We start from the raw sequence: 27,167 nt of genomic DNA on the forward strand, positions 1-27,167 counted from the left end.
CCTGAAAGCTAGCTTATAGTAAAAGCAGGGCATATATTAAAATAATGAGGCTCTCAGTATTTATTTTTAACTAGAAATTGCTTTGATTGTTGGATAACGAAGGGACATCCTGGTGTATTTACCAAGTGTAGTGTCTGGGTTCCTGATGCATGTCCTCCATGTGATGCGGAGTCGTGACCTTCTTTCCTCTCCTCTGAATTGCAGATGAGGAACCCAGCTATTCAGAATGACTTCAGCTACTACAGAAGGACGATAAGTCGCAACCGCATCAACAACATGCATGTGAGCCCCTGATCCGTACACCCATTCTCCGCATCTTCCTTTGATTGTCCCATCAGGCAGGGCACAAGGAAAAGACAGCCCTCATCCGTAATTCAGTTTCCAGCAGACGCTGTTTGGCAATTTTTGACCATGTCTTTATCAATTGCATCTTCTCTTCTTATTTTCATCAGCTAGACATTGAGAATGAAGTCAATAATGAGATGGCCAATCGAATGTCCCTCTTCTATGCAGAAGCCACGCCAATGCTGAAAACCCTTAGCAATGCCACCATGCACTTTGTCTCCGAAGTAAGTGGGGCTGAGCACCCAGGCGCTTTTCTCTTAATTGCACGTAAAAGCTGCTAGCAAGGCTAACATACTTTTGTGTCTCCCGTTTAGAACAAAACCCTGCCAATAGAGAACACCACAGACTGCCTCAGTACGATGACGAGTGTTTGTAAAGTCATGCTGGAAACGCCGTAAGTGAAATCAGAGGCGGATTCGTGGTCTAGAGTTCACCTAGAGAGAGCTTGTCAACATGATTGATGGGGTTGATGATGAGGATGACAATGGTGGTGGTGGTGGTGGTGGTGGTGGTGGTGGTGGTGGTAACATTTGAGTCAGCACATTAGCATTTACGTGTATATTACCTGAATTAATTTCATAAGGAACTCTGGGTGATAAACGTAATCCAGCCCCATTGTGTAGTTGAAGACACTGAGGTCCAAACTGGTTCACTGACTTCCCAAAGGTTGCTTAGCTTGTTAGGTGGCAGAACCAGAACTCAAACCCAAGATGCTGTAGAAGATGGGGAAGGGCCAGATGGAGGCTTACATGACTGGGTATTATAAATATATTGGGAGAATGGGTTTGATAGAAGATTTAGAACGAGGAGCGGAAGTGGTAAGACTGTTGCAAGAATGATAATGGAGACCTCTCTCCCTCTTTCCTTCTCTTTTTCTCTTTTCTCTTCCCTCACTACCTCTCCCTCTGTCTCCCTGTCTCAGCAGTTTCTTTGTACTTAAACTAGTTGCTGGATTTGAGAAGTGGCAGAGGTTGTAAATGGCGAGGCAGCGTGGTGATGAGGAAGTCCACACCACAAGCCAGGGTTCCAGTTATCTCATTAGCTACATCTGTGCCCTTAGACGGGTGGTATGGCCTGCCCAGACCTTGGTTTCCTTATCTGATGAAGTACTTGTAATGTCATCTATGTGGCGAGGGCATGGGAGGGCCAGAGACCTCAAAAGTGCCCGATGAAATGTGCTCCTCTGTTCAAATGTAAAATGGTGTTAATTGCAAATATTTCACTTATATCAAAGTTAAGATTTATTCCAAGACAGAAATAGTAATCATCTTCATTGAGGGCCCAATTCATAATGAAATAGATGTTAAGAAAGCCTCTAGAATTATCTTGAGTTATCTGGAGTATCAGGGACCCTGTTAAGGTAAGTGAACAAAATCCAAACTCCACAAATACTCGCAGCCCAGGAAATGGTACATAATTTTTTTTATGTATCTTTGCAAATCCAATTCAATCCACAGCCTGTGTCCTAACAAAGGAAGTTACTCTGACTGGAGACATGATAGCTGCTCTGTAGAAATGAGCCTGATTCTTTTTCTCCATAATGAAGCCATTATTCTCTATAATCTTGGACAGCCAGAGGGACCTGCTATAAAATATTCAAGATTGATGGGTGTGGGGAGTGATGTACGTGATGAGCTGGCCTGCTGAAGGGCAGAAGAGAAGAGAATTTACTGCCCTCTAATTTACCTTATTTTCACACTGAATTGCTGGTTGGATAGATTCAAGGAGAATTATCATCATGGGCTTCTTTAAGAGCATATTAACCTGGTTGTTGCAGGTCCGAGATTGTTCTCAAGAGATGATTGGAGGAGTCTAAAGTAGCCAGAAATGAACGGGGTCCGGCAAGGAGGTAACACAGCTGCATTTCTTCTCTCTTCCAGGGAGTACCGGAGTAGGTTTACAAGCGAAGAAACGCTGATGTTCTGCATGAGGGTGATGGTGGGAGTCATCATCCTCTATGACCACGTCCATCCCGTGGGAGCTTTCTGCAAGACATCCAAGATCGATGTAAGAATAGTTATGAACTCTGCTTTCCAAATAAGAGCTCGTGCATGTTGCCAAACAAATCTTGCTTCTCTCTCTCTCTCTCTCCTCCATCCACCGTTGAGAGGAATCTCTCCAAGATGCAAGCCCCCTCCTGGCAGCTATCCTCATAGCAAGGAGTCCAATCTTTTCCATGTGCCTACAGCAAAGCATCCAATCAAAAATCATAGCAAGAGCTCAGAGATACTAATCCCCTCAGCCTGCAGAGTTGCTGAGCACATGTGAATGGTCACTTAGTTACAAACTGCCCCTTCAGGGGACCCAATGTGCCATATGGAGAAAAAAATTTTTTTATATTTATATATATATATTCATTTATGTATTTATATATTTATATATTTATATTTATATATTAAATATATAATATATATACGTATATATGTTATATGTGTCTTAAAGTGAGCAGCATTGGGAGATCTTGGATTATAAGACACCATGGTCAAATTTCAAACAACATTCCAACTTCCTCTCCTACCACCCCCCACCGGTGGCTCTACCCAATTGCCATGCCCTTTTTTGTCGTTGGAATATGCTTGAACCCTCTTCCTTGCCCAGAGGGCCTTCCCTTCTTTCTGATAGGTGGATTCCTTTAAAACATTCAGCAAATGTCACCTCATTCAGGAACACATCTCCTGGACCCTGCAGGAGAAAAAAAAGAAGGTCAGGACCTCTTTTTCTCCTCTGGCCCCCAGAGCACTTGCCATTTTGGATTTTCTAATATTTTCTCATAGACACCAAGTTTGATTATAAGGGCAGAGACCATGATTTGTATACCTCACATCTGCTCTACTGCCTAACAGTATACCTGACACGGAACATGACACTCAATAGATATTCTGTAGCGTTTTTACTGAATGAATGAATATAACTGGAAAACACATGATTTTAGTGTACAAATGATTTCTGTCGATTGTAGCATAAAACACATCTCCTCTTAGCTCTCATCTGCAGCATCAACCCAATAGTATATCCCATGTGTTAATATAAAGTCCTTTTAGGGCAGAGTAGGCCCTTTTGGGATTAAGTTATTCTGACCATGCTCAGTTTAGGGAGCATGCTCAGTTTTCACTCATCTGCACGGAACAACATCTCTGATACTTTATACCATGCAGACAGAAAGTCTTCAGTGCAGACAGAAAGAGGGACCACAAGTCCAAAGACTGTAAGGAAATGTATCAATTAAAGTGCAACTTAGGTTACTTATTTTGAAGGTCTGGATTCCTAGCACAGCTAGTCATGGTTCTTCATTGGGTCTTTGTTTTTTAATTATTATTTTGTTATTTTCTGTTTACCAAGAGAAAAAAGGATTTGGTACAAAAGAATTAGGAACATGTAAGAAATCAAACTACGGAAAATTAAATGTATCTATAGTAACCTTACCATAGACGGATGACCATCGTCAAAATGGCAGCGTATCTACCTCCCTTCCCTTTATATGGATGTTTGCGTATATGCATGTGTGTATGTACTTAACAAATTAGCACCCTACTATAATTGCTCTTTTAAAATAGCAATTATATCTTATTTTTTTCATACCAATAAACATTTTTACTGTATTCTTTGTGAGGCTTTAACATTTTTTTACTATGGGTTGAATATAAATAACTCTATTAATAACTCCGTGAATATCTTTGAATGTGGATTAAGTTTATTACTTAGTACTCATAGGACCTCATTTACTAGAGCCACTTGTTAACTTGTCACAGAGTCAACAATTAAAAATACACAGGGTACAAGTATGGCTTGTTACCGCTAACCCTTAAAAATCTTGTCCTTGCTGGTCATTTACTGAGTCTTTCTGTTGAGGTCATAATCATTATATCATGTTAAATCTAACCACATTTAGTCTTCATGAAGTCTATTTTTCAGTCTCACTAAGAAAAGCTTGTTCATACTGAAGTTTGTACGTTTCTCTAAGAAAGTTTAAGTTTACCAAATGCACATATATTCAAGATGGGCCATTTTCTTTAATGACATCAAGGGGCTCCTTCAGATACCAGTCTGCTACTAAGACAGCAGTTACAGGCACCTAGTTCGTAAACATTTGAGTATCATCAGCTGTGAAAAAACAAATATTGCTCTGTGAAGCCTTGAGATGAGTATCATTCATTATAGACACTTACAAAGAACATACCCTGGAAACCCAGATGAGGGAGAAGCTTATTTTGCTTAGAGAAGAGACAGAGAGTGATATTTGAGGTAGATCTTGGAGAAGGGTAGGATTTTCCCAAGAGGACTCCTGGAGCAGGGAGTCATCAGAGGACAGTCACTGAGACCCAGAATAGTTGGGTCATTGAAAGAAGAGACACCATTCTTGGGTACCAGAAAGCCAGGATGGAGTGAAGCAACCACTACCCCTTTGATTTCCTGATAGTATGCAGGTACTTATCAGAGAACCTCGGGGTTCTCTTCTACCACTAGACCAGGAGCTCAACTTCAAAAGGAACCAAACCTCTACATCCCCGGACTGGATCCCATTCTTGGAAGTGAGCAGGCTCAAGATGGCACATACCTGGCTTGTTTATAACCTCTGCCTATCCTGCAGAGCATCATGATAGACATCTCTGATTGACCATGACATTCTTTCTCGATGAGCCCCTATGTGACCCCTAAATGATTCTCAACCCTGTGCTTCTGGCTACCCCCATCAATCTGCCAGGATCTCTCAGGCCATAAGATAAAACCTCCTACATACCACAAGTATATCCACACAAAATATTTGAAAGAGACCCTTACAAAGAGGTCTTTGGTCCACCCAAATTCAATACCGAACGTGAACATCTGAGTTTAAAATGAGCGATTGAGTTTTTTGTGGGAAGATGCTTGCTTGCTTTGTCAAAAAAAAAAAAAATTCTAGGATTTGCATAATACAATGTGATCTATATAAACTTAGTTTTCATACACTTCCCAAATTATGAATAAGTTATATTCCAATGGCACAAAAAACTAAGGAACTTGCCCAGGTTCACACAGGTACTTAATAAGCAAAGATAGAGGAAACCCAAGCAGTCCACCTCCAAGTAGTTCATGTTCTTAACCTCTGCCTATCACCAGTCCCTTCCTAGTGAGGGAGACAGAATATTCTGGGCACTAAAATCTCCAAGACTCTCTGATAAACACCACCATACTATGAGGAGCACAGAGAGGTGCTGGTTACTTCCACCTGATGAAGGTAATGAGGCACACAGAGGCCTCCTGGTTTTGGTGATCTTTAACTGTGCCCTAAAAAAATAATAATTAAATTAAATTAAATTAAATTAAATTAAATTAAATTAAATTTTTAAAAAGGTAAGGGTTTGCCAGTCAAACAGCTAAAGGAGGAATAGCATCCTGGAAAGACAGATGGCATAAAATCATCAGGTTTGTAGTTCATGCAGTCTCCACTGAGCAGCTATTGGGGGGAGAGGCCTGCATGTGGCTGTAGTGCACAAGACAAGATCACTGTCCCAAGTCTTTGTGCCCAAATGCCAGACACATGAAATGTTCAACGGCAGTACAGTGTGAAAAGTGATCCACAACTTCTAGAAGCGCCTTAAGGAGCAAGTTACTAACAGGGAGCAGGGAGGTCTGTTGGTCATTTCTGCATCTGATTCCCCTGGGCAGACATAATGTGATCTGAACATGGATAGATGATAGTGTGAGCGGATATTGTCATGGACACAATTGCTGAGGTGTTAACAAAATGTTGTGCTTTCTCCTCCCAGATGAAAGGCTGCATAAAGGTGTTGAAGGAACAGGCCCCGGACAGCGTGGAGGGGCTGCTGAATGCCCTCAGGTAAGCTTCAGCCCCGCGACTGACCCTTCAGAGAGAATTCAGATCTAGATGCTGTTAGGGACCAAGCACTAGAGCACCAGGCTTAAGCCCATGTGTACCTTCACATTCTTAATCTTGGCAACACCCAAGATTGAAGTTGAAGTCAGCACCATTTTTATCATGGCCTCTTTACAGATGGAAGAAACTGAGATGTAGGGAAATGAAATAACTTGCCCAAAGTCACACAGCAGACGACAGAGCTAGAACCTAACCCTGGGTCGATGTGACCTTATAGGCCACGGGCCTAGCTCCAGGCTGCACTGCCTTGTAGTTAGTGGAGACTCCTCAGAAGAAGCAGCTTCCCCTTCACTTGGCTGTACGTGAGAATTGTGGGTGGCTTTTGAAAACTCTGATGCTCGGGCTTCAACCTGACCCAATGAATTAGAGTCTCCAGGGTGGGGACTCAGGTGTCCATTCTGTGTTTGCTCTAAAGCTCTCTAGACAACCTGCATACACAGCCGCCAGAACTGAGAACCCTGATCTACCCTGTCTCGACGCCCAAGCATTTGGCAGCTATGGCTCATGTCAGCTTCTCACTGCTGACAGTTCATGTCCAAGCAGCCTCTCTTCCAAGGATACATGTGCTTCATATACTCCAGAGACGGGATTCTTATTTTTTAGCTGTAACACATCTACAGGAAATTGTTGAATCATACTATGACGTAAATCATTCCAATGCTGGATTGCAATCTGGAAGGTTTATGGTCCTCGCTGTCTTATTCATCTTTGATTTTTCTGAGTTCCACTCAATGCTGTGCATGCAGTAAGTGATCAATAAGTATACGTGGAACAGATCGATAATCTTCTCCCTGTGTACAACACTCATGTCTTCTACTCCACTCCTGAGCATGTTGTCTCATTTAGTTATCACAACTCAGAGAGGGAAGGTGATCTCTTATCCCCATTTAATAAATGAAGAAACAGCCACACATTTAATGAACAAAACTGAGGTTGATGCCATTTTGTGGAGTTGCTAGGTCATCATTCTTCAGAAGAGATGTAGCATTTACAGAGGAGCCTTCCAGATTCCATGCATGAAGGAAGCTTTTATCCATTGGTGCCCATTTCATGGCAGCCTGGATTCCCGTACATAAATTTTAGTGCCTGATTTTTTTTTTTTTTAACTTTCTGGCTTCACTCAGTCAAGCCAGGCCTGGGGAAGAGCAGGACACTGTGCTGAGCAGTGAGTCCCATGGTTTCTTGTAGGTACTGTGATGAACAGAGAGCGCGCTGGCTTTTGAGGTAGACAGACTTGAGTCCAAATCAGAAGCCACAGTCTCGCTCACAAGTCATTGTCAGATCTGTGGTCTGAAAAGGGCCATTTCACCTCCCTGAATCTCAGTTTTCTCACCTGCAAAATGGAGGCAAGGACTGTGTGGGTGAAATGAGAGCTTACACGAAGTACCTAGGACTTGGCAAGGTTTGATGACATGTTAATTCCCCTTTCCTTCCTTTTCATAAACCACTCCTGTGGCAGGTGAATGTGAGGATGTTGACTGCGCAGCTTTTTTTTTTTTTTTTTTTTGGTTTGTTTATCTGCACTTGTGCCCCCTTGTGGTGGCAATGAGCATAGCACCCCAAGGAAAGTAGAAAACCATCAACATTACCTTTACGGGTAATGTTGTGATCAATCCATAGAGATCCATGTTCTGAAATTTGTAACTCAGCAGGAGGAGCCTAGAAGGGTGAGATGCTGCACTCCTTCAAGTGAAGTCTACCTCTCTGGAAAATAAGATTGCTTGTATCTCCTCCATGTACTTCTCTTATTAGATAAAAAGATAAAAAGCCTGCTTGTTGAATAACCACAATACAAAATTCCTCTGGGAAAAAGAACCAAATATTAAATCCATTTGAGAATACACTGGGCATCAGAGTGTGGCTATTTGTCTAAGGAACGAGCTCAAGTTTGATTTATAAATATCCATTGTGTTTCTCAAGGTGAAGAGGGGCTGAGAGTCATCATGAAGCTTTGGCAGAGCACTGTTTGCACACTGACCCCCATCACTTTCTCTCCACGCAGGTTCACTACAAAGCACTTGAATGATGAATCAACTTCCAAACAGATTCGAGCAATGCTTCAGTAGAGCTCTGCTCAAAGAAGAGGATCTATGTACTGACCTCAGAAGATGTATATGTTTACATAATTTAATACAGATTGATGTTAATACTTGTGTATTTACATAACCGTTTCCTTCTTGTCACTGAAATATACGGACTTTAATTTGTATCTTGACTGACTCGACCCAGCAGAGCATAAATTGACTTGAGAGCCTTACCTCTGATGTCTAAAACAAAACCCTCTTCTCCAAGGCCAAAATTTGGAGATAATTGATCTTTACTACTGGAGTCCTTTAACTACACCTGTAACAATCCAAAATTCCTAATAGTTTGTGGTAGTGTTTTAATTCTAGATGTGTAATCTCTCTGGGAAGTATACTTATAGAAATACAAAGTATTTGATTTCCTGTGTCGGCTTGGCTACAAGAAACACAACTGTTATCCTGACAGAGGGAGAGAGAAATCCAAGAAAAGAAAAATGCATGTGAAGACACAAACTCAAGTGTTTTGAATTCAGCACGCCCCCCTCTCTTTCCTCAGACTGCAAACCACATGTGCAGCTTTTTTGTTTGCACGTATTTTATTTATCAACATAGTCCCCTTCTGTCTGGATTTATATTCCTCTAACATCCCCTTTTGATTCTGCAAGAGGTAAATCACCTGTGCTTGAATCCGTTTGTAAGAAAGAAGTGAGAATACATAGATGTGCTCTCATAGCTGAGCTGTGAAGGTGGTTGTCTTGGAAGTGGGGGACAGGTGGAGAGGAAGGACATACAGGCAACAGGACAGTCATCTCTCTGCTTCAGTCCTCTGGCTTTGGGTAATTTTGCTGACACTCCAGTTGTCTGTGAGGTGCTAGTTGCACAGCCCCTCCTAAAAGGAGCCCTGTCCTTTGTGGGCTGATATGTGGCAACCGAAGTCTAGGGTACTTCACTGATTACCAGAAAACTGGGGAATTCAGAGGGGGAAAACCCTACATTTTCCAGTTCCCTACTATTTAAAAGGTAGCTCCTCCCTGACCATATTGCTAGCTTGTTGCAATGTGTAAAATTTTGGTCTGAGTACCTGGACTTAGTCCTAGCCTTATTGATCCACCAGGTGATCTTTGGAAGTTCCCTTAAGCTCGCTATATCTCACTTTCTTCATCTATAAAATGAGCAATTAGAACATGATCACCAAGAGCCCTACAAAGCAATGAGCCAATACAATGACTGACTCTGTTATGCTTCCTTAGTAAGTACAGTCTAGGAAGCATCACCCCACCTTGTCTTAATGATTGAAGATATGACAAGGCCTATGATCTGCAGATCAGAGCTTATAATGGAATCTTGTAAATCTCCTATTCCAACCTTCCATGGAAAAATGAGACGAGGGTATAGCAAACGTGATGAACCCCCTGTAGGACTAGAGCCCAGGATCCCTCACTCCTGACTCTTTCCCTCTTCACCAAGTGGCCTATGCATATGTACTATGGGATGAGATTGGACACTTTTAAGTCAATCTTCAGTCTGGTTTATATTATTACTTGCCTATTTCTAATAGAAGGAAAGAGCTGCCCAGTGATTGACAATCCCAGAAGTTGGGCATGGGTACATCAGGGTTTCATTCGCCATATCCCAAGGAATGAGCTGTCAGACACTATTGATTTCCAGACTTTAGTGTCCAGCTGGCATTCTCTTGAGTCCTCCAAAAAAAAGGGGAAACATACTTTTGTTTTGCTTTATTTTTAACAACAACAACAAAACCCAGTCAAGTGGCAGAACAGATTCTCTGGTTTATATCTAAATGTCAGTCAACAGAGAAAGAAAAAAAGACCCTTTTCCTTAGAACTTTTCAAGCTGAACAAGTACAGCTGCTTGGGTGGGGGGAGAGTGGTTCTCTCATCAGAACAGAAATGCACTTAGATGGCCTTCATGATTTTTTTCAAACCTAGGGATTTTAACACCTTTGAGGAAACCAGGAAATGGGGTAACAATGGGTGAACAAATTCATTGACTGTTCAGCTTAAGAAATGTTCAATTTGGCAGCCACATATTATCTTTAAGCAGCAACTGTCAAGACAAGAATTATAGAGGCACTCAATATTTATCATCGAGTCCATTTGTTTCCTTTATCGGGTGAGGAGCTTAAGTCTTGGAGACAGGAAAGGACTTGCAGAGTAAATAGTTGAGCACATTTATAATTTTTAATTAGACTTTTATCAAATGGGACCAAACATATGGGAGGGGCTGCTGGCCTGCCCCAATTTAGCCCGGCCACCTTGTTTCAAAGCTAAGATTCACTTAAACATGGATTTTCAAAAGCCTAGGGCCTGAACTATTGCCTCTGATTATCAGGAGGACAAGTTAATTGAATGTCTGTGATCACTAACAGGTAATGGATCTTGGGTCCATCCCTAAGCTACCGTGGGAGACAAATTCTTTTAACAGACTGTCCTCCAGGCATCAGAAGGCCACGTACAATCATGGTTTTTCTGTGTGTGCTGCATGCACATGTGTTCAAGACCCATGGATGGTTTAGGGGAACGTGCTAGCCACAGTATCCATGTCAATGTTAACTATATTTCATATTTGATGTTTCATAGTATTCAAATAAACAGTGTTTTCCATTACTCAGATATTTATTTTGGGGCAGGCAACAGGTGAAACTTAACATTTCTCAGATGCACTGCTACTTTGGCATCATAACTTTGTTCTCAGAAGTTTTTCATGCATCGTTAAGAACTACTAATCAAAAGCAAGTGGCAATGAATGTTTTTGAATTGTGGTAGCCCATTTGGGCTGGAGTATTTATTAACAACCAGAAAGAAAGTCTTGATGGTAATATCTTAATTGTTAGTTAATCTCATGCTTTATTATTTGCTTCTAGTCATCATCATTATATCAAGACATTAATGGTAAACTGAGGTTTTCGACACATCATCACATTTAAGTAAAACAAATAATAATCATGCTTCCTCAAAAGAAAAATGAAGCCTACCCAATCTTGGAATCCAATTGTACAGTAGAATTCAGAGACTTCTCATTCAATCTAGTATCCAAACAGCTACAAATTTTTCTAGATATTAAGAATAAACAATGGAATTTTATCTTAAAGAACAAACATTTTGGAACTTAACTTCCCCATTACATCTGTAAAGGCTGTTGCATACGCAAAGCTGTTTTAAAGTTGTCATATGTTGTTTGCTAAAGTCATTGTCATTTTTTTTGCCTGCTTTGCCTCTTTTTGTACAGAAGTTTTGAGTGTGAAATGAAAATTAAAGTTTGGTACATATATTTAAAAATATACCTCTATTTTATATGATGTTCAACGTTGAGTGGGTGCTGAGCACACGATCACAGATATTTGCTAAACACCGATATTTGCTAAACACCTGCTCTGGGGACCAGCAAATCACGCCATCTGCCTTTCACCTCTCTTTACATACAACATAAAATACACAATATATTCTGCTCTTGGTACCAGCAATATTTTATTCATTTCAGCAAAAGTCTTTCATTATTAAAAAAAAAAGGCATAGAATAAACAGAGACATGATTGCTATCTAGAGATACATGAGACCTACTTGTCCAAGGATGCTAAGAAGCCCTGATAAATACCCACGCAGTCTATCTTTTGAGTGCAGTACCCCTTTATGGATTCGGCAAAGTCAGCCATTAACTTATTCTATATAAGTACATTTTTCAGACAACTTTAGCTCTAAAATAATTCTTTCAAAAATTGAGTATTAAAACTGTTTTAGAGCATCCCTACGCCTTTTAAGCTTTTTACCTGAGACCTAATTGTGTATGCTACCAAAGTGTCAGAGTCCCCAAAAGAGATCTCCCATTATGCCCTATACAAAAGACAAAGGTACAATAATTAGGACTATTTGGGAAATAAGTAGGAATGGGAAATTTTCTGTAAATTTTTTAAAGGTTTTATTTATTTATTTATTCATGAAAGACACAGAGAGAGAGGCATAGACACAGGCAGAGAGAGAAGCAGGCTCCATGCAGGGAGCCTGACGTAGGACTCGATGCCAGGTCTCCAGGATCACGCCCTGGGCTGACGGTGGCACTAAACCGCTAAGCCACCTGGGCTGCCCAATTTTCTGTAAATTGACACACTGACAGATTACAAATGGACACAAGCTGGAAGGAGAGAGAAGAAAAGGGGCCAAGAGAGAAAGGCTCTGACTAAATGAATGTTGAGAGTCAAGAGACATGAAAAAAGGAGTGTACGTGTGATTGTCAAGAGGAATATAGCTACTGGCATGAGGAATACCCTTCATGCCAGCCAAAAAAGTTGGGTGTTAATCAGTGTTCTCTTGGAAGGATGGAGATGAGTTCAACCGCCACATTCATGAAACCTGGTGAATAGTGAATATATGCATTCTGTATTCACGCTGACTTCATATTCTGGGGTATCATTAAGTAGATAGAATTTCTAGGGAGGCATTTGCTGCCGGAAAGGTCTGTACTACTTTTAGCCATCACAACCTAAGTGATTAAATAATACTAAATAATATGTACTTAACACTGTTTATACAGTTTACTGATACTATTCATGTTCATTAAGTACATTATTCCATCCAGTGCCAGAATCCTGGTCTCTAATAGTAATAACAAAACAGCAAACAAACAAAACCTTGCTGATCACACCCCCACACATCGTTTATACAGTGATAAAGAAGAGTCTTGACTGTTCCGTCTCTTCAGCTCAAAGTCAGACTACAAAGAACGGAGATTTTCTGCCCTGGTCACATCAAGTTCCAAGTTCTATAAAAATACCTTTTGAAATTATGGTAAGTAGGATTTGAGATAAATCCCAGAATTTTATGTAGAGCCATTTAGGCTGAGACATCGTATAAACTCATTTAAGAAAATCTTTTCCCTATAAAATCTTCCAGTTTTCCCCCACAAATTGTATATTTCTAGATTCTTCTTTCTCTCTGCCTTCACTTACTGTTCATTTTTAAGTTGTCCTTGTTTGCCCCGGGACCGGCTTTGTTCCAAGTAAGGAGCTATATTTTATTGGCCATTCCTACTATACCTAAGAGGTAGAGTCTTCAGTGCTGTGACTTGAGGACCAGTGGTTTTAAAAGGCTCCTTCCACATTGAAGAAGGCTGTCTCTAGAAAATATCAAAAGTACTTGGAGGAAATTATAGGATTGTTTTCTCCAAAATGTCAATATGTCTGATTTTTTCCTTTTGTATAAGAGAAATAATGCAAACCCTGTGGGGAGGTGTTATAGGTGAATGTAAGTGGAGAGGATAAAAGGATAGAGAGCTGTAGGCTGAACCAGGTGAGCACTTACTACCTTCACGTGCCATGGGTGTTTCCACTCCCATGATATTACCATTAACATAGCCCCTCAGGATCCCTGGGTGGCGCAGCGGTTTGGCGCCTGCCTTTGGCCTGGGGCGCTATCCTGGAGACCCGGGATTGAAACCCACGTCGGGCTCCTGGTGCATGGAGCCTGCTTCTCCCTCCTCCTGTGTCTCTGCCTCTCTCTCTCTCTGTGTGACTATCATAAATAAATAAAAATTTAAAAAAATAACATAGCCCCTCTTCTTCCTTTCCTATCTGAGGTTTACCTAGACATCAAGGCCTGGGTCATACTCTACCTCTTCCAGAAGTTTTCCCTAACCACCTTAATCCATGCTTATCCTCTCTGTTCTTGGTCTCTAATTCATTTAATATATTTGATGCCAACTCTAGGCCGAACAGCACTTTCCATGATTGCTTTTTACACTAGATGTTAAGTTCCTAAGGGAAGAGAATGTGTCCCTTATAGGGTCAAGGTCAACATAAGCCGGCAGCTAATAGAAACTACCCATAAAGGGGAAATTCAGGGTTCACAACTATACACAGTAACAAAATATCTTCTCCCTTGGCTGGTCAACTTTATTCCTGGAGGAAATATTTACCTACCTGCCAGGATATGTTTAACCTCTGTGGACATAGCTTGCAGCTTGCAGCTGATATGCCTGGAGTCTAGCTGAGAAATTAGGCTGTTGTCTTGATCAAAAGTCAGAGTCAGTTAGTCCTGACAAGAGAAGCATGCTATCAGCTTAAGTCTAGCTTGGTCTGGGACAAGGCTGCTACTTCATCAGAGAACTGAGCTTGAGGCAAAGGCAAAAGGGCAACAGAAGCAGAGGGCTTCCAATAACGGGACAAATCAATTCAGCACCTTGGATAGCAGTCTAGGCCTGTTGTCCTAATAGTCCATAGCCATTTATCCTGGCATCTGCAAGTCCTGTTAGGTTTGTCCCTAAAACTCTGATTATCAAAGATAATATGTTCACTGGAAAAATTAAGTTGCCAGATAGCTGGAAAGCATTTTTCTTTGTCCTGGGACTTCTGAATAGCACATAAGACGGACAGAAAATAGTTTGGGAAAGGCCCACATATCATCTTAGGTTTTCATATTCATAGTTTTAGATTCAAGCCAAACTCATAGGAATGGCTCTTTCTTCTTCTTTACCTTAACTCTTTCAGCTGATCATTGAGTCCTAACAAATATCCTTTCTAAAGAGGTCTCAAAATCAGCTTCTTCCCAGTTCATTTTGCTTTATTTCCTCTAAGCTTCACCATCTTTTCCTTAGATCATCCAGCCCTTACTCTCCCTCCTGCCCATTCTCTATACAGCCAACGCTCATCTTCCTGTGACATATATCTGACCATGTCTGTCTCATATGATTGCCTTTAGCAAGTTTCCTGAAATATGTTCCCAGATATGTTAATTGATGTTCTATCACCAAAAAAAAAATGTCTTTTCAGTTTTCAAGTCCTTGTGAAACAATGTTAAACACATTATTTTTTTTACTTATTTTATTATTTGCTAACAGATTTTTTTTTTTATTTATTGTAAATCTCCACAAGAAGGTAGAGCATATTCTGCATGGGACTCAGCTTGATTCTACAGTTGATGTCTACACACACACACACACACACACACAATAGCTTTTTGGAATTTTATTAAGAATTTTTTAATTACATATCAATTTGAGAAGAATGTACATATTAACAATATTGAGTTTTCTGATCTGTAAATATAGTAAATCTCCCCCATTTGTTTAGAACTTCTTTGATTTCATAAGGTGTTTTTCATAAACTATCTGTAAGTAAAGATAGATTTGCTTTTTCTTTCTCAATACAGACCCCTTTCATTTCTCTCCTTGCCCTATAACACTAACTAACCTCCAGTATAATGTTGAACAAAAGTGGTAAGAGTGGACATTCCTGGGACACCTGGGTGGCCCGGCAGTTAAGCATCTGCCTTCGGCTCAGGGCATGTTTCCACGGTCTGAGGATTGAGTCCCACATTGGGCTCCCTGCAGGAAGCCTGGTTCTCCCTCTGCCTATGTCTCTGCCTCTTTCTCTGTGTCTCTCACGAACAAAGAAATAAAATCTTAAAAAAAAAAAAAAAAGAATGGACATTCCTATCTAGTTCCTGATCTTAAGGGAAAGCATCTAGTCTTACATCATTAAGAATGTTGTTAGTTGTAGGTTATATGTAGATGCCCTTTATCAGACTGAGAATCTCTTTTATTTCACTAAGAAGTTTTATCAAGAATACGTGTTGGATAAAAACACTAATTTTGAAAAGATTATTTATTTATTTATTAATGAAAGACACAGAAAGAGAGAGAGAGAGGGAGGCAGATATATATATATATGAAAGAGGAAACATAAAGAGGTTATGTTTGGTGTGTGTGTGTGTGTATATATATACATATATATATATAATAATACACCAATGGTATATTATTCAGCCATAAAAAATAATTAGAACTTGCCATTTTCTTTTTTTTAAGACTTAGAACTTGCCATTTTCAATGACATGGATGGCACTAGAGAATATAATGCTGAGCAAAATAAGTCAGTCAGAGATAGACAAATACCATATGATTTCAGTCTTATTTGTAATTTAAGGAACAAAACAAACAAGCAAAGGAAAAAAGAAAGGTAGAGAGAAAGAAAGAAACCAATAAACAGACTCTTCACTACAGAACAAACTGGTGGTTATCAGAGAGGAGGTGGGTAAGGGGATGGGTGAAATAGATAAGGGCTAAGGAATGTACCTGTCACGATGAGCCTTTTAGATGATGTGTGGAATTGTTGAATCACTCCATTGTATACCAGAAACTAATATAACACTGTATGTTAGCTATACTGGAATTTAAATCAATCAATCATACACTAAAAGCACTAGACTCTCAAAAATATAGCCTCTACAATGTACAACATATAGTCAATTTAGTTGACATGCAGAGAATCAGGGAACATTTATCAGTACAAAGAAACATATCCATAAATGTCAGAGATGATAAAATTAGCAGACAAAAACTTTTAAGAAGCTACTGATAATATGTTTAAGGAACTTAGAAAAACGAACTAGGGGTGGTGGAAGGGGAGGAGGGCGGGGGTGGGGGTGAATGGGTGACGGGCACTGAGGGAGGCACTTGACGGGATGAGCACTGGGTGTTATTCTGTATGTTGGTAAATTGGACACCAATAAAAAATAAATTTATTAAAAAAAAGAATACATGTTAGATTTTGGCAAATGCTTTCTCTGAATCTATTAAGATAATCATACTTTTTTTTTTCTTTTTAGTCCATTAATATAGTGAATTATATTGATTTTTGACTGTTAAACTAACTTGGCATTCCTGAGGTAAAATCTACTTACTCATGTTTTTTGTACCTTTTACACATCTTTGCATTTGACTTTTTAAAAGTTTGTTAAGAATTTTTGCATCTATGTTCATGAAGGATATTAGCTTTTAGTCTACTTTTTTTTTATAACAGTTTTGCCTGACTTTAGAATAATTCTGGCCTCACATAATGTGTTAGGAAGTCTTTGCCCCCCCCTCAATTTTTGGAAGAATTTGGACAGAATTCACCCTTCACCAAACTCCTTAACCTACCTAATTCCTCCTCAGTTGTCTTGTGTTAGCCTAATGATCACATTCTTTTGAAGCCTCATTTCCAATCCTTAGATTTTTACATCTTCTCTAGATATATGTTGCCATAACCTCTTTATGTTTCCTCTTTCATAACACATATTACACTTATAATTGCTTTATTACCATTAACTTTTTGGCCAGCTATAAGCTTCATCAAGTCAAAGTCCTTCTCCATCTTGCTCACCATTCTATCACAATTGCCTAATAATACATAGTCCATAGTAGACCTAGACAACTTTCTTGTTAAGTAAATTAATTTTTAACCAAATGTCCACTTAAGTATCTAATAAGAAGATTTTTTTTTCCTGTGAGACAAAATGTTGTCAAAAATAATATTGACAAATTTCTTCATATTGTACTATCCTTAAATCCTGGGATAAATTCTATGTAGTTGGGGCACCTGGGTAGCTCAGTGGTTGAGCATCTGCCTCTGGCTCACATTGTGATGCTGGGGTCCTGGGATTGAGTCCCACATCAGGCTCCCACAGGGATCATGCTTCTCCCTCTCCCTATGCCTCTGCTTGTCTCTCATGAATAAATAAAATCTTTTTTTAAAAATTCTACATAGTCATACTGTGTACTTTTTTATAGTGTAGTATCATATATAACTGGCCTCTCTTTGGTTTAGTTTCATTTAGTATTTTTCTCGATATTAATAGTGATATTATCTGTTGTGTGTGTGCATGAAGAAGTATACAGTTTCACAATTCCTTATTTTAGAATTAATTTCTTTAAAAGAATCAGATTTATTTTTTTCTATCAACTCTAGAATTAAAAAATGTGTAAAGACTTATGTGTTGGTTGAAGACCTGAAACAAATTAATTAAGAGATATTCCAACTGACATCTTTAGGGAGGCATTGTTAGTCAGTATTACTGATTTCTTCCATATTTGTGAGCCTTGTTCGTGTACTATTTACATTTCTCTTGATTTTAGTATTTCACATTCTCACAAAAAATGGTATATTTTATCCATATTTAAAAATATTTAGCAAAAACTTTTATAAATTATTCATGGTTTCACTATTTTCTCTTTATCTGCAGTTACATACACTTCACTGAACTAATATTTTTGACTTTTTGTTTCTTCCTTCTTTACCTTTACTAGGCAAATTCATGCTTTATCTGTTTGTATGTGTGTACATGCATGCATGTATGTGTGTGCTATAAGAGTGAGCCGTTGAGTAGCTTAAAAGAGGGAGAGGGCTTAAAAGAGGGAAGTGGCTTAAAAGAGAAAGATGAGCTCAAATTCAGACAGCAGCCTGGATTTCCATTCAGGTCCATGAGTTACTAAAATGTGTAACTTTACGCAACTTTGTGCCTCAGTTTTACCATCTGTGAAATGATGCCAATGATTAAAGAATAACAAAGGACCTTGCATATGGTAACTGATCACTAATTGTTATTTTCAACTATCAACGTCTATTGTAGTCATTTTTATCTTCATTATTACCTACTTTCTTGGTGAAACTTTTTTATTTTCATTTATTAACTTTAAAATTCATTTTTAATAATGTCTCATGTGGGAATACTTAGTGCTTTTATCTCTGTGCATGGAAAAACTCAGGAAATGCATTTTTTCTGGGGCAACACCTTTAGCTGCACGTCATTACCATTTTTTCTAACCTGTTTTATACTCTGGTTATGATTTATAATCCATCTAAGTCTTATTTAGGATTGATCACAAATATCCAGGTAGTTGAGGATTTTGTTGGATTTCATAGTCTAATTTTGTCCTTAGTATTAGTATTATTGTATCATGGTTGGAATGTGTCACTTATACTACTGCTACCATTTTGGAATTTATCAGTGTTTTCTTTGTAGCCTAATCTTGGTTTGAATTTCCCCCTGAACAGAGTCTGATACCAGCACTTAGGAATAGGTAGTTTATTGAGGAGATAAACCAGGCAGGAGGAGCAAGAGAACAGAGAGAAAGAGATGGGGAAAGAGGAACACCTAACAACTGATGTTTTGTTGAACAAGTTACATATTGTGGGCAACTGGAGTCTAGTCCTCTCAAATCCCTCTAAGAAACTGAGTGGGAAACTCCTAAGTGTCCTAATTGAAGGGCTGGATGCTGGAGCATTCATCCTTAGTTTCCCTGCCTCTATTAGTTGAGCTTTATCCCTGGGCTGCATCTGTGAATGGATTGAGCAAGCTTCCTTGACTTGAGAAAAAGTGGGAAACAAAAACATGGGAAGAGAGAGAGTTCAGACCCTGAGCAGACCACTGGCAACGTGCATGGGAACTGCCCACCTATCACCGTCAGCTGCCTCTGACATCATGGGTAGGCCTATAAGGTCAGGTATGGGGATCCATATTATGCATTATTTACAAAATCATCTCTATTTGTAAAGTGTGCTAACAATTTTGAGGTATGATTTCCAGCCTTAGCTTCTAATTTTGCATTAAGAAGAAGCTCAATACTTCATAAGGCAGACAATATTATATAGCGATATGTGAGAGTATTACCATTCCAAAAGAAATAGAGATACAGCTCTATATCATCTTCTGACTTAACAAGTGGTAAATAATGTCTCATATATATCTTATGAAGATTTTCTCAATGTCAAACTGGACCTTGTAGATTAAATAGCTTTCTATCATTTAGAACAGAATAGATGCATTCTAAAATCATTAGCAATAGTAATTTCCTGAAAATGTATTTTTTCTTATTACTACAAATAGTAGCACAGACCTTAGAGAGTGACTTCTCATTAGGTAAAAATAACAACCCTGTAAGAAATTTTATTTGTAATATTATATGAAAGGAATGGAAAACTTGATAGCCTCTCCTTAATTAAAAGACTTGTAATTTTTTTCTTTGGTTTCAATATAAGTTATTATCACACCCTATAATACTTCTGAAAAATCATTCCCAAAGGATTTTGGATAGCCTTATAATATGATAAAGTCAGCATAAAATTAATTGTGGCAAGTAAAGAACATATACTTACAAAAACAGAAAGAAGAGCTAAGTGGGGTATATAAAGAACAGCTAAAAATATTTAGGACAGATGATGGATTAACACTGCTACTGGTAATTGGGGATCTTATGTAACATAAGATGTTACAGATGGTAGGAATTACGGATATGAAAGGTCTCACTCTGACAGACTTTGCCAGTGTTTTTAATAAATGTCCCATTCTAGCCTTAGACTAAGTTGGGTTGTTTGAGGAGCAGCCATGCATGGCATGTTGACTTAAACTACCTGTTATTAACTCATTTTGTAGCCTCCAGATAGCTAGACTGTACCTATGGAATTATAGTTTCCCTTAACCAATTTTTTCAGAGGGTTGTCAAATTAGCATCTCTGCATTCCTGAGGTGATAAGGAAAGATCACTGACCCAGGGATAAAGGGAGGAAATTCTAAGTGAAGCATTTTTCATCTTTTCTCTGAACTCATGCAGGGTTTTTTTTTTTTTCATTTTTCAGTTACCAAATTACTTATACTGAGTATAAGACCATGTCTAATTGCCAAAAAAGTAATTATGAAAGTCGGAGAATTCATGTTCTAATGAAGGGAGGCATAAAAACGGTGATTCCATTCAGTAATTACTACAGTAAAAATAAACACAAAATCAAATCATAAGGAGAACATGGGAGATCTAACCTACCCTGGCCAAGGAAGTCATCCTGGTGACGGAAGCTGAGCTGAGCTTTGGGGACTGGAGGAAGACATCCAAAGGATCAAGGACAAGAGGGTGACTACATCAGACAGAAGTAACAGCATGTGGCAGGAGAGCTTGACACCGCAGGGACTTCATCTGGTTGGAGCACATAGGTTTTTTTCCTGGGGGTGTAAAAGATGGGAGACCAGTGGAAGATGAGGCTAGACAAGAAGGCAAAAATCTATGAGGGTGATAGGAAGATATGGATATGGATAGGAAGGTATGGAAAGGTTTTATTTATTTTGTTTTTATAAAGATTTTATTTATTTATTCATGAGAGAGAGGTAGAGACACAGGCAGAAGGAGAAGCAGGCTCCCTGGAGGGGAGCCCTGTGTAAGACCCTGGAATCACATCCTCAGTCAAAGGCAGATGCTCAACCACTGAGCCACCCGGGCGTCCCCAGAAAGGTTTTTAACTGAGAAGTGACATGGCCGAATTTGTACCTTCCAGAGATTATTTTGGTGGCTCTATGGGAGGATGACTTGGAAAACACGGACTGAAGAGGGAACTAGAGAGGGGCCAGCAATTAATAATGTGGACACAAATAAGTATGAATGCTTATATGTAACACTTACCAGGGTGTAGGCCCAAAAGGAGAACTATGCATATTATCTTTATGAGTTCCCTATATTTTTAAAATCCCCATTTTTACAAAGAAGAAAACTGAGGCACAAAGATGGTAAGTAAATGCCCCAAGCATTCAGAGCTGTAAGTGGCAGGCCCAGAATTCGAAACCAGGCAGCCAACCTCGGGAGCATGCTCTCAATCACTGTGCCTTAGAAACATGAACTTTCGGGGGTGCTCAATGCATGTAGGCCACATATTGAGCACTTTGTGTAATGTATTCCAATTACTCTTCACAACAGTGGCTGCAGGTAGGTGATAGTTTTAACCATTTTTGCTTAAAAACCCCTTTGCTTGAACAAAAGCTTACCTAGAACACTAGCAGGTGAAACATGGGCAAGCAGAGCTGGTTGAAATGGTAGGGATGATGGGTCTGGATACCTACTTGCTCACTGCCCAGTATCCTTGGAACACTGAAGACCAAAGCTATTGAACTTCACATTTTGGAAACTACTGATCCAGAAGTTAGGGGAGTTTTCCAGGAGCTCTGAGGTTCTAATTCCCTAAAAAATTAGAAGACAGATGGTGTGAAGATGGAATTATGAGAGCCATCTCCCTAGGGCCTGTGATATATCAACTGAGGCTGGAAACCTAGGTAATATTTTGAATATGAGTGTCTGCGCAGCTAGTATGTACGAAGGCTTCAAGTTCACACTGTGCCCCAGTAAGCCAGGCTCGGTGACAAATAACCGGGTGACAATGGAAAGTCAGGGATTGGGTCATACCAATGTTCTCTCCAAGCCGCTAGTTCTGCATGGTTCCCATCACACATCTCATGGAGTTCTCTTCAACATGCTGGCTTTGGGCATCTTTTATGGTCTGAAGAAACCTCAAAGTTGAATCTTAGGGCTTGGGGACTCCATAACCTCGGGACTGATATGTCACAGAATAAGGGAGATGACAGCTTCAGGAGGTGGTAATGAGACATGAATGGAGGCTCCAGGAATGGAGACTTCCATAAATCTCTGATCACTCAAAGACTGTATCTAGGATAGCTCAGGAGGTACGTACAACTGTTACCTCAGTATACAGATTTGTGTATAAGGGAATCCTTTACCAAGTGGGTCTGGCTACACTGGCTGGTTAGCATGGCACACATCCCAAAGCCAGAGTCTTGCCTCCTGTTGGGGTCCTAAGGCTGGCCCACTTTCCTACAGAAGCCAGCGTTATTACCTCTTAGTAAGCCCTAGGCTAGGACTTGGAATGGTTAATGAAGTTCTAAGCTCACTTTGCAATCTGAGAAAGATGGTTGTCATGCCATAGTGGGAAAGACAGACATCCAACCATCCTCATTCTCTCACCCCTGGCTCAACCTAACCCAGTCTTTGGCATCTACACTGAGCAATTCAGCCAGAGACATCAGATAATATCTAACAAGCCACCATTACGGCAATACCCTTGTAGAAGATCTATGTTATCCTTAGTAAAATGCAAGTGCTACTGGCACCTGGTGTTTCTCCCTCTGAGTGTCCCATGTGTCCTGGAGTAGATGATCATCTGTGCATGCAGAAGTGTTTCCTGAATTCCATGCGTTGTCCTGGATCCTTCCAGCTCAGACATTTGATACTGTGCATGTCATATCAGACTATAGTGAGGGCACTGAATAAACAGATGAATGAAACAAAGACAGAATGCTATATTTTTTTTTTTACCATTTTTATTTTCAGGGTTTCATTTGTAAACTACAGGGCATACCATATTTATTTAACTTAATCTATCAGAACGGCACTTACTTCATTACATTAAGAAATTTTAATTAACTAATGAAGATTTCATTGTCTACTCTTTTATGTTCATATTAGGGTAGGTCATTTTGATGACAACTTTTATAGCTATAATTAAATATTTCTAATAGATTTAGTTAAATTTGCAAATAATAAGGCATATTTCATCTTAATTTTATTATTCATGACATATCCAATTTAGCTGTGTGGCAGTCACCCAGCTGCTGGTGTCTACTCTGATTTCTTTTCACAAGTGTCTGCTTTACTTAAGAAAAAAGTGTCGGGTACTGGTAATATCAGGGTTGCAAGGTCCATGCAATTCAGAGATGGACTCATGAACAAAGGAAGTGTTTCTTTCTCTGCTGTGATATGTGAGTAAGGCAAATCCCATGTGACCAGCACACATATTTATCTCATAGCTTAATCAGCATAAATCCAGAAAGTGACAGTTTGGCATGTGTTCTCTGGGTTCTAGGCCATTTGGAAATGCCCTTCTGTGACATTCCTAGAAGAGAGTCATTCTGCCAATGTCTGCACACCCCAGGACTGGAGAGCTTATACCTCTAAAGGGACACTGGTCAATTAACTATTTAAGATGGATTTTTAATATGTTCTTTCTATTCAGCTAAAATAGAGGGCTGTAGTTCTTTTAATGGCACCTTTGACTCACCAACTCCTAAAAATGCTCAGAAGCTGAAAGTGAAACAGTGCTATGATCACCAGAGTCTGGGAGGCAGAACAAGCACATTGATTTTTCTTTCCATGCTGATCTATATGTGGATGGTCTCTTCTGCGACAAACTGGCACCCCTATACCTAGCTTACTGATTCCCAGACCTTCAAATAGGACACTTCGTGTGGACTGAATTAAAGGACTTAAGGACCAGAATCTTAAATTTTCCAAGCTTGAAGGGCTTCCCACTGCAAGTGCTTCATCTTTTAGGCAGGAAGGCAAGTTCACCAAGGGGAAGTGATTTGTCCAAGGGCTGAGCCTTTTTTTTTTTTTTTATCAGAATCCCTGGTCAAGACACTATTGTGTCCTATCATAGTGCTATTACTGTGATTATAAGCCATTTGGATCTCGAAAGGAGGAACTGCAGCTCTGGGTACAGGTTGACAATGCTGAGGTCATAGGTCATACTTTACACATGGGAGTCAGTGCTGTGTTGGGACCTTGAGGTTTCTTAAACCTCAGTGGGACATTTGTCAGTCTCCACAGATCTCATGACCCTGATCTGTGGCCATGCTTTCACTCTTGATCGAATAAGCCTACCTCTCTCTTTTACCTACTCCCCTCCGCTAACATGGCCTTCCTCATACCTAAGCATCTGTCCAGCTCCAACAAAAACCCTGCCCTTCCAAAGAAGAGTTTCTGACTCCTTCAGCCCCTCTGAAGACTGCAGTTCTGGCCATTTATGCTGCTTGCTTTCCTACTGTTCCAAGGTGGCTGCTTTCCCAAGAGATTGCTTTTGATTCAGTTTTTGCATGGATCTATGTGGCTTTCTCCCCAGCAGAGTTATAGTCTTTTGGAGGGTGAGGCTTGAAATTCTTTGTATTTCCTCACTCTACAACCCCCATTGCTCCTGTCGGCTCACAGTTCCCAAGTAAGCTCTGAGAGCCACTGCTAGATGAAGGAGTTAGCACATGATCTGCAATATTTAGTAATAGCAATGAATTTGGCCCAGTCCATTGTTATATTCCACTCTCTGTGGTCTAACATCCATAAAATCCACTCCCATTCATATTCCTGGGTTTCTGCTTATATAGAAGCACAATTTAAGTCCATTTTGGTTTAGAGACACATGGGTGGCTCAGTGGTTGAACATCTGCCTTCTGCTCAGGGTATGATCCTGAGGTCCTGGGATTGAGTCCTGCTAGGGGTCCCTGAAGGGAGCCTGCCTCTCACTCTACCTATGTCTCTGCCTCTCTGTGTGTGTCTTTCATGAAGAAAAAATAAATAAAATCTTTTTAAAAATCCATTTTGGTTTAAATGATTTCTACCTGGGCCTTAGTATATATCTATTGCTGGAGTATATAGGGATGTGACCCAGGCTATGGATCCAGTGGCAACAGGGGTGGTTATGGTAGATTTTCAGGAAAATGATCATCCACTATTAAGGCATGGGACAGGAATAACTTACCCCAGGTAGAGTTATGACAAGGTTTTCAGATAAAGGGAGAATAGTCTAATGTCATTGGCAAAAGGATTCCAGAGTGACTTGGAAGCTCACGATTGCTAATTTCATCTGGGTCCAACCATATGTTCTCACTCCAAATTTTAGTGGCCAAATATTTTCCCAAAAATGTCCTAACTATCACATCAGAAACTTGGCAAGAGTCTGAATTCAACTGTCATTAAAATTCAGCAACTTGCACAATTTTTTGTTGATTTTTCATAATATCAGCCCCATGGCTATAAGAAATAACAGCATATTTTAGGGCTCTCTTGATTCAATTTGAGCAGATCACGAAAGGACTAGAGTCTGTCATTTTCTTTATGTAATTGCTCAGTTGTGTTCAGAAGAATCCTCCCACATCACAGCTCCTAGAGTCAACATCACTACCATAATGATCATGTGCAGGAGCCACGTGGGCCCCATGACATGTCTTCAGTTGGCTCGTCACCACGTTCAACCACAAGTGATAGCTTGACTAACCAGGAATGCCACTGCATGCTATGGACTGCTAGCATCTCATATCCCATTAGCAAAAACAACAAGCAAACAAACAAAAACCAAAACCCCAGCACTACATTCAAGTTTGAAGACAGAGCCAGGTCAATCCTTAAATCCCATCTTTGTGGTCTGCCTCCTGAGACAACCTCCCACAATAATTCTGTATCAGTCAGGGTACAATCAGGAGACAGAATGTCTGCATATACTTACTTGAACAGAGAAAAGTTCAACATAAGGAATTACTAACTATAACAACAGTTATAATTACTCTGTAAAGGAGTAATGAATGAATGAAAGGAGTAATTTCTCAATGGGGGAAATAAACCAGGAAGTCAGATGCTCCCTGTGGACAGGAGGGAGGTTGGATGGGTTGTCACGGGTCAGAGCTGATGCCCAGGCACCAGGCTGAGGGTGGTGGGCAGGGAGTTGCAGCTGAAAGTGGCAAACAAGAAATACCCATCCTGGGTACAGGGAGGCCGAGACAGATAGGCAGGACCTCACAGCCAGAACCGGCAAGAAGGAAATACCCCTCCAGGATGCTCCTGGGCCCAGGATGGAAAGCAAGGAGACACACACATGACTGGCAGCCTGGAAGCCTCCCATGATACAAGCAAGACTGCGAGGCTGGCCTCTGAAGAATCTGTGAGAACCAGAAGAAAACTGCCCTAAGAAGTGGTATTCAAAGTCAAAGGGCAATTGGCCACAGGGTGCCACCACAACCTAATTAGGGTGAGCACCAGTAGATGTCCTTAAATGTGACTCTAGCAGAAGAAGGCCAGGAGGAGGAAGCTGCTCACCGGAATGGAGAAAGGTCCCCTCCTTCTTGACCTGTCCCTTCAGCGCCTTCTACTGGAAAAGCTAAACATTGTGTAAATTGACAAAGGGAAAATATTTGCAGGGTCTTTCATTATCACAGAGCAAGCAAAGAAAGGTGACTTTGGAGCTAGGAGGCAATATTTGACACAATTCCATCAATTATTATGATAATAATTGACATCTTACATAGTCTTTACATTTTGCCAAATCACCTTTATATTTATTACTTTATTTCACCCCCTCCCATTATTGACTTCATTTGAAGGAGGAAGAAATGGAAGGTTCAAAGATGTTGACCCATCCGGAGTCCCACAGCTAGTAAACAGCAAAATTTCTGGATGAGATTTCTGAAAATCTCTGAATTTCTGAATCAAATGAGATTTATGGATGGCCATGTGAATTCTTTCTACCAAATCCACTTCCTTCCTCTCCCTGGGGGAAC

At 40.0% G+C, this 27,167-nt stretch overlaps 1 protein-coding gene across 12 annotated transcripts in view; it reads left to right on the forward strand.

The window, feature by feature from the left end:
* CYRIA (CYFIP related Rac1 interactor A) overlaps nt 1-11,543 on the forward strand; it is a 103,452-nt gene extending 91,909 nt beyond the window's left edge. For all 12 annotated transcript variants that reach the window (XM_072767669.1, XM_072767674.1, XM_072767670.1 and 9 more), the window contains 6 exons: nt 205-282; nt 453-569; nt 660-739; nt 2,226-2,352; nt 6,093-6,163; nt 8,223-11,543. In XM_072767669.1, coding sequence (XP_072623770.1) covers nt 205-282; nt 453-569; nt 660-739; nt 2,226-2,352; nt 6,093-6,163; nt 8,223-8,286 — 537 coding nt within the window. In that variant the 3' untranslated portion in view covers nt 8,287-11,543. The remainder of the gene's footprint in view (nt 1-204; nt 283-452; nt 570-659; nt 740-2,225; nt 2,353-6,092; nt 6,164-8,222) is intronic.
* Nucleotides 11,544-27,167: the final 15,624 nt, after the last annotated feature.

The sequence above is a fragment of the Vulpes vulpes genome, chromosome 8 (genome assembly GCF_048418805.1).
Source record: "Vulpes vulpes isolate BD-2025 chromosome 8, VulVul3, whole genome shotgun sequence".
Lineage (NCBI taxonomy): Eukaryota > Metazoa > Chordata > Mammalia > Carnivora > Canidae > Vulpes > Vulpes vulpes.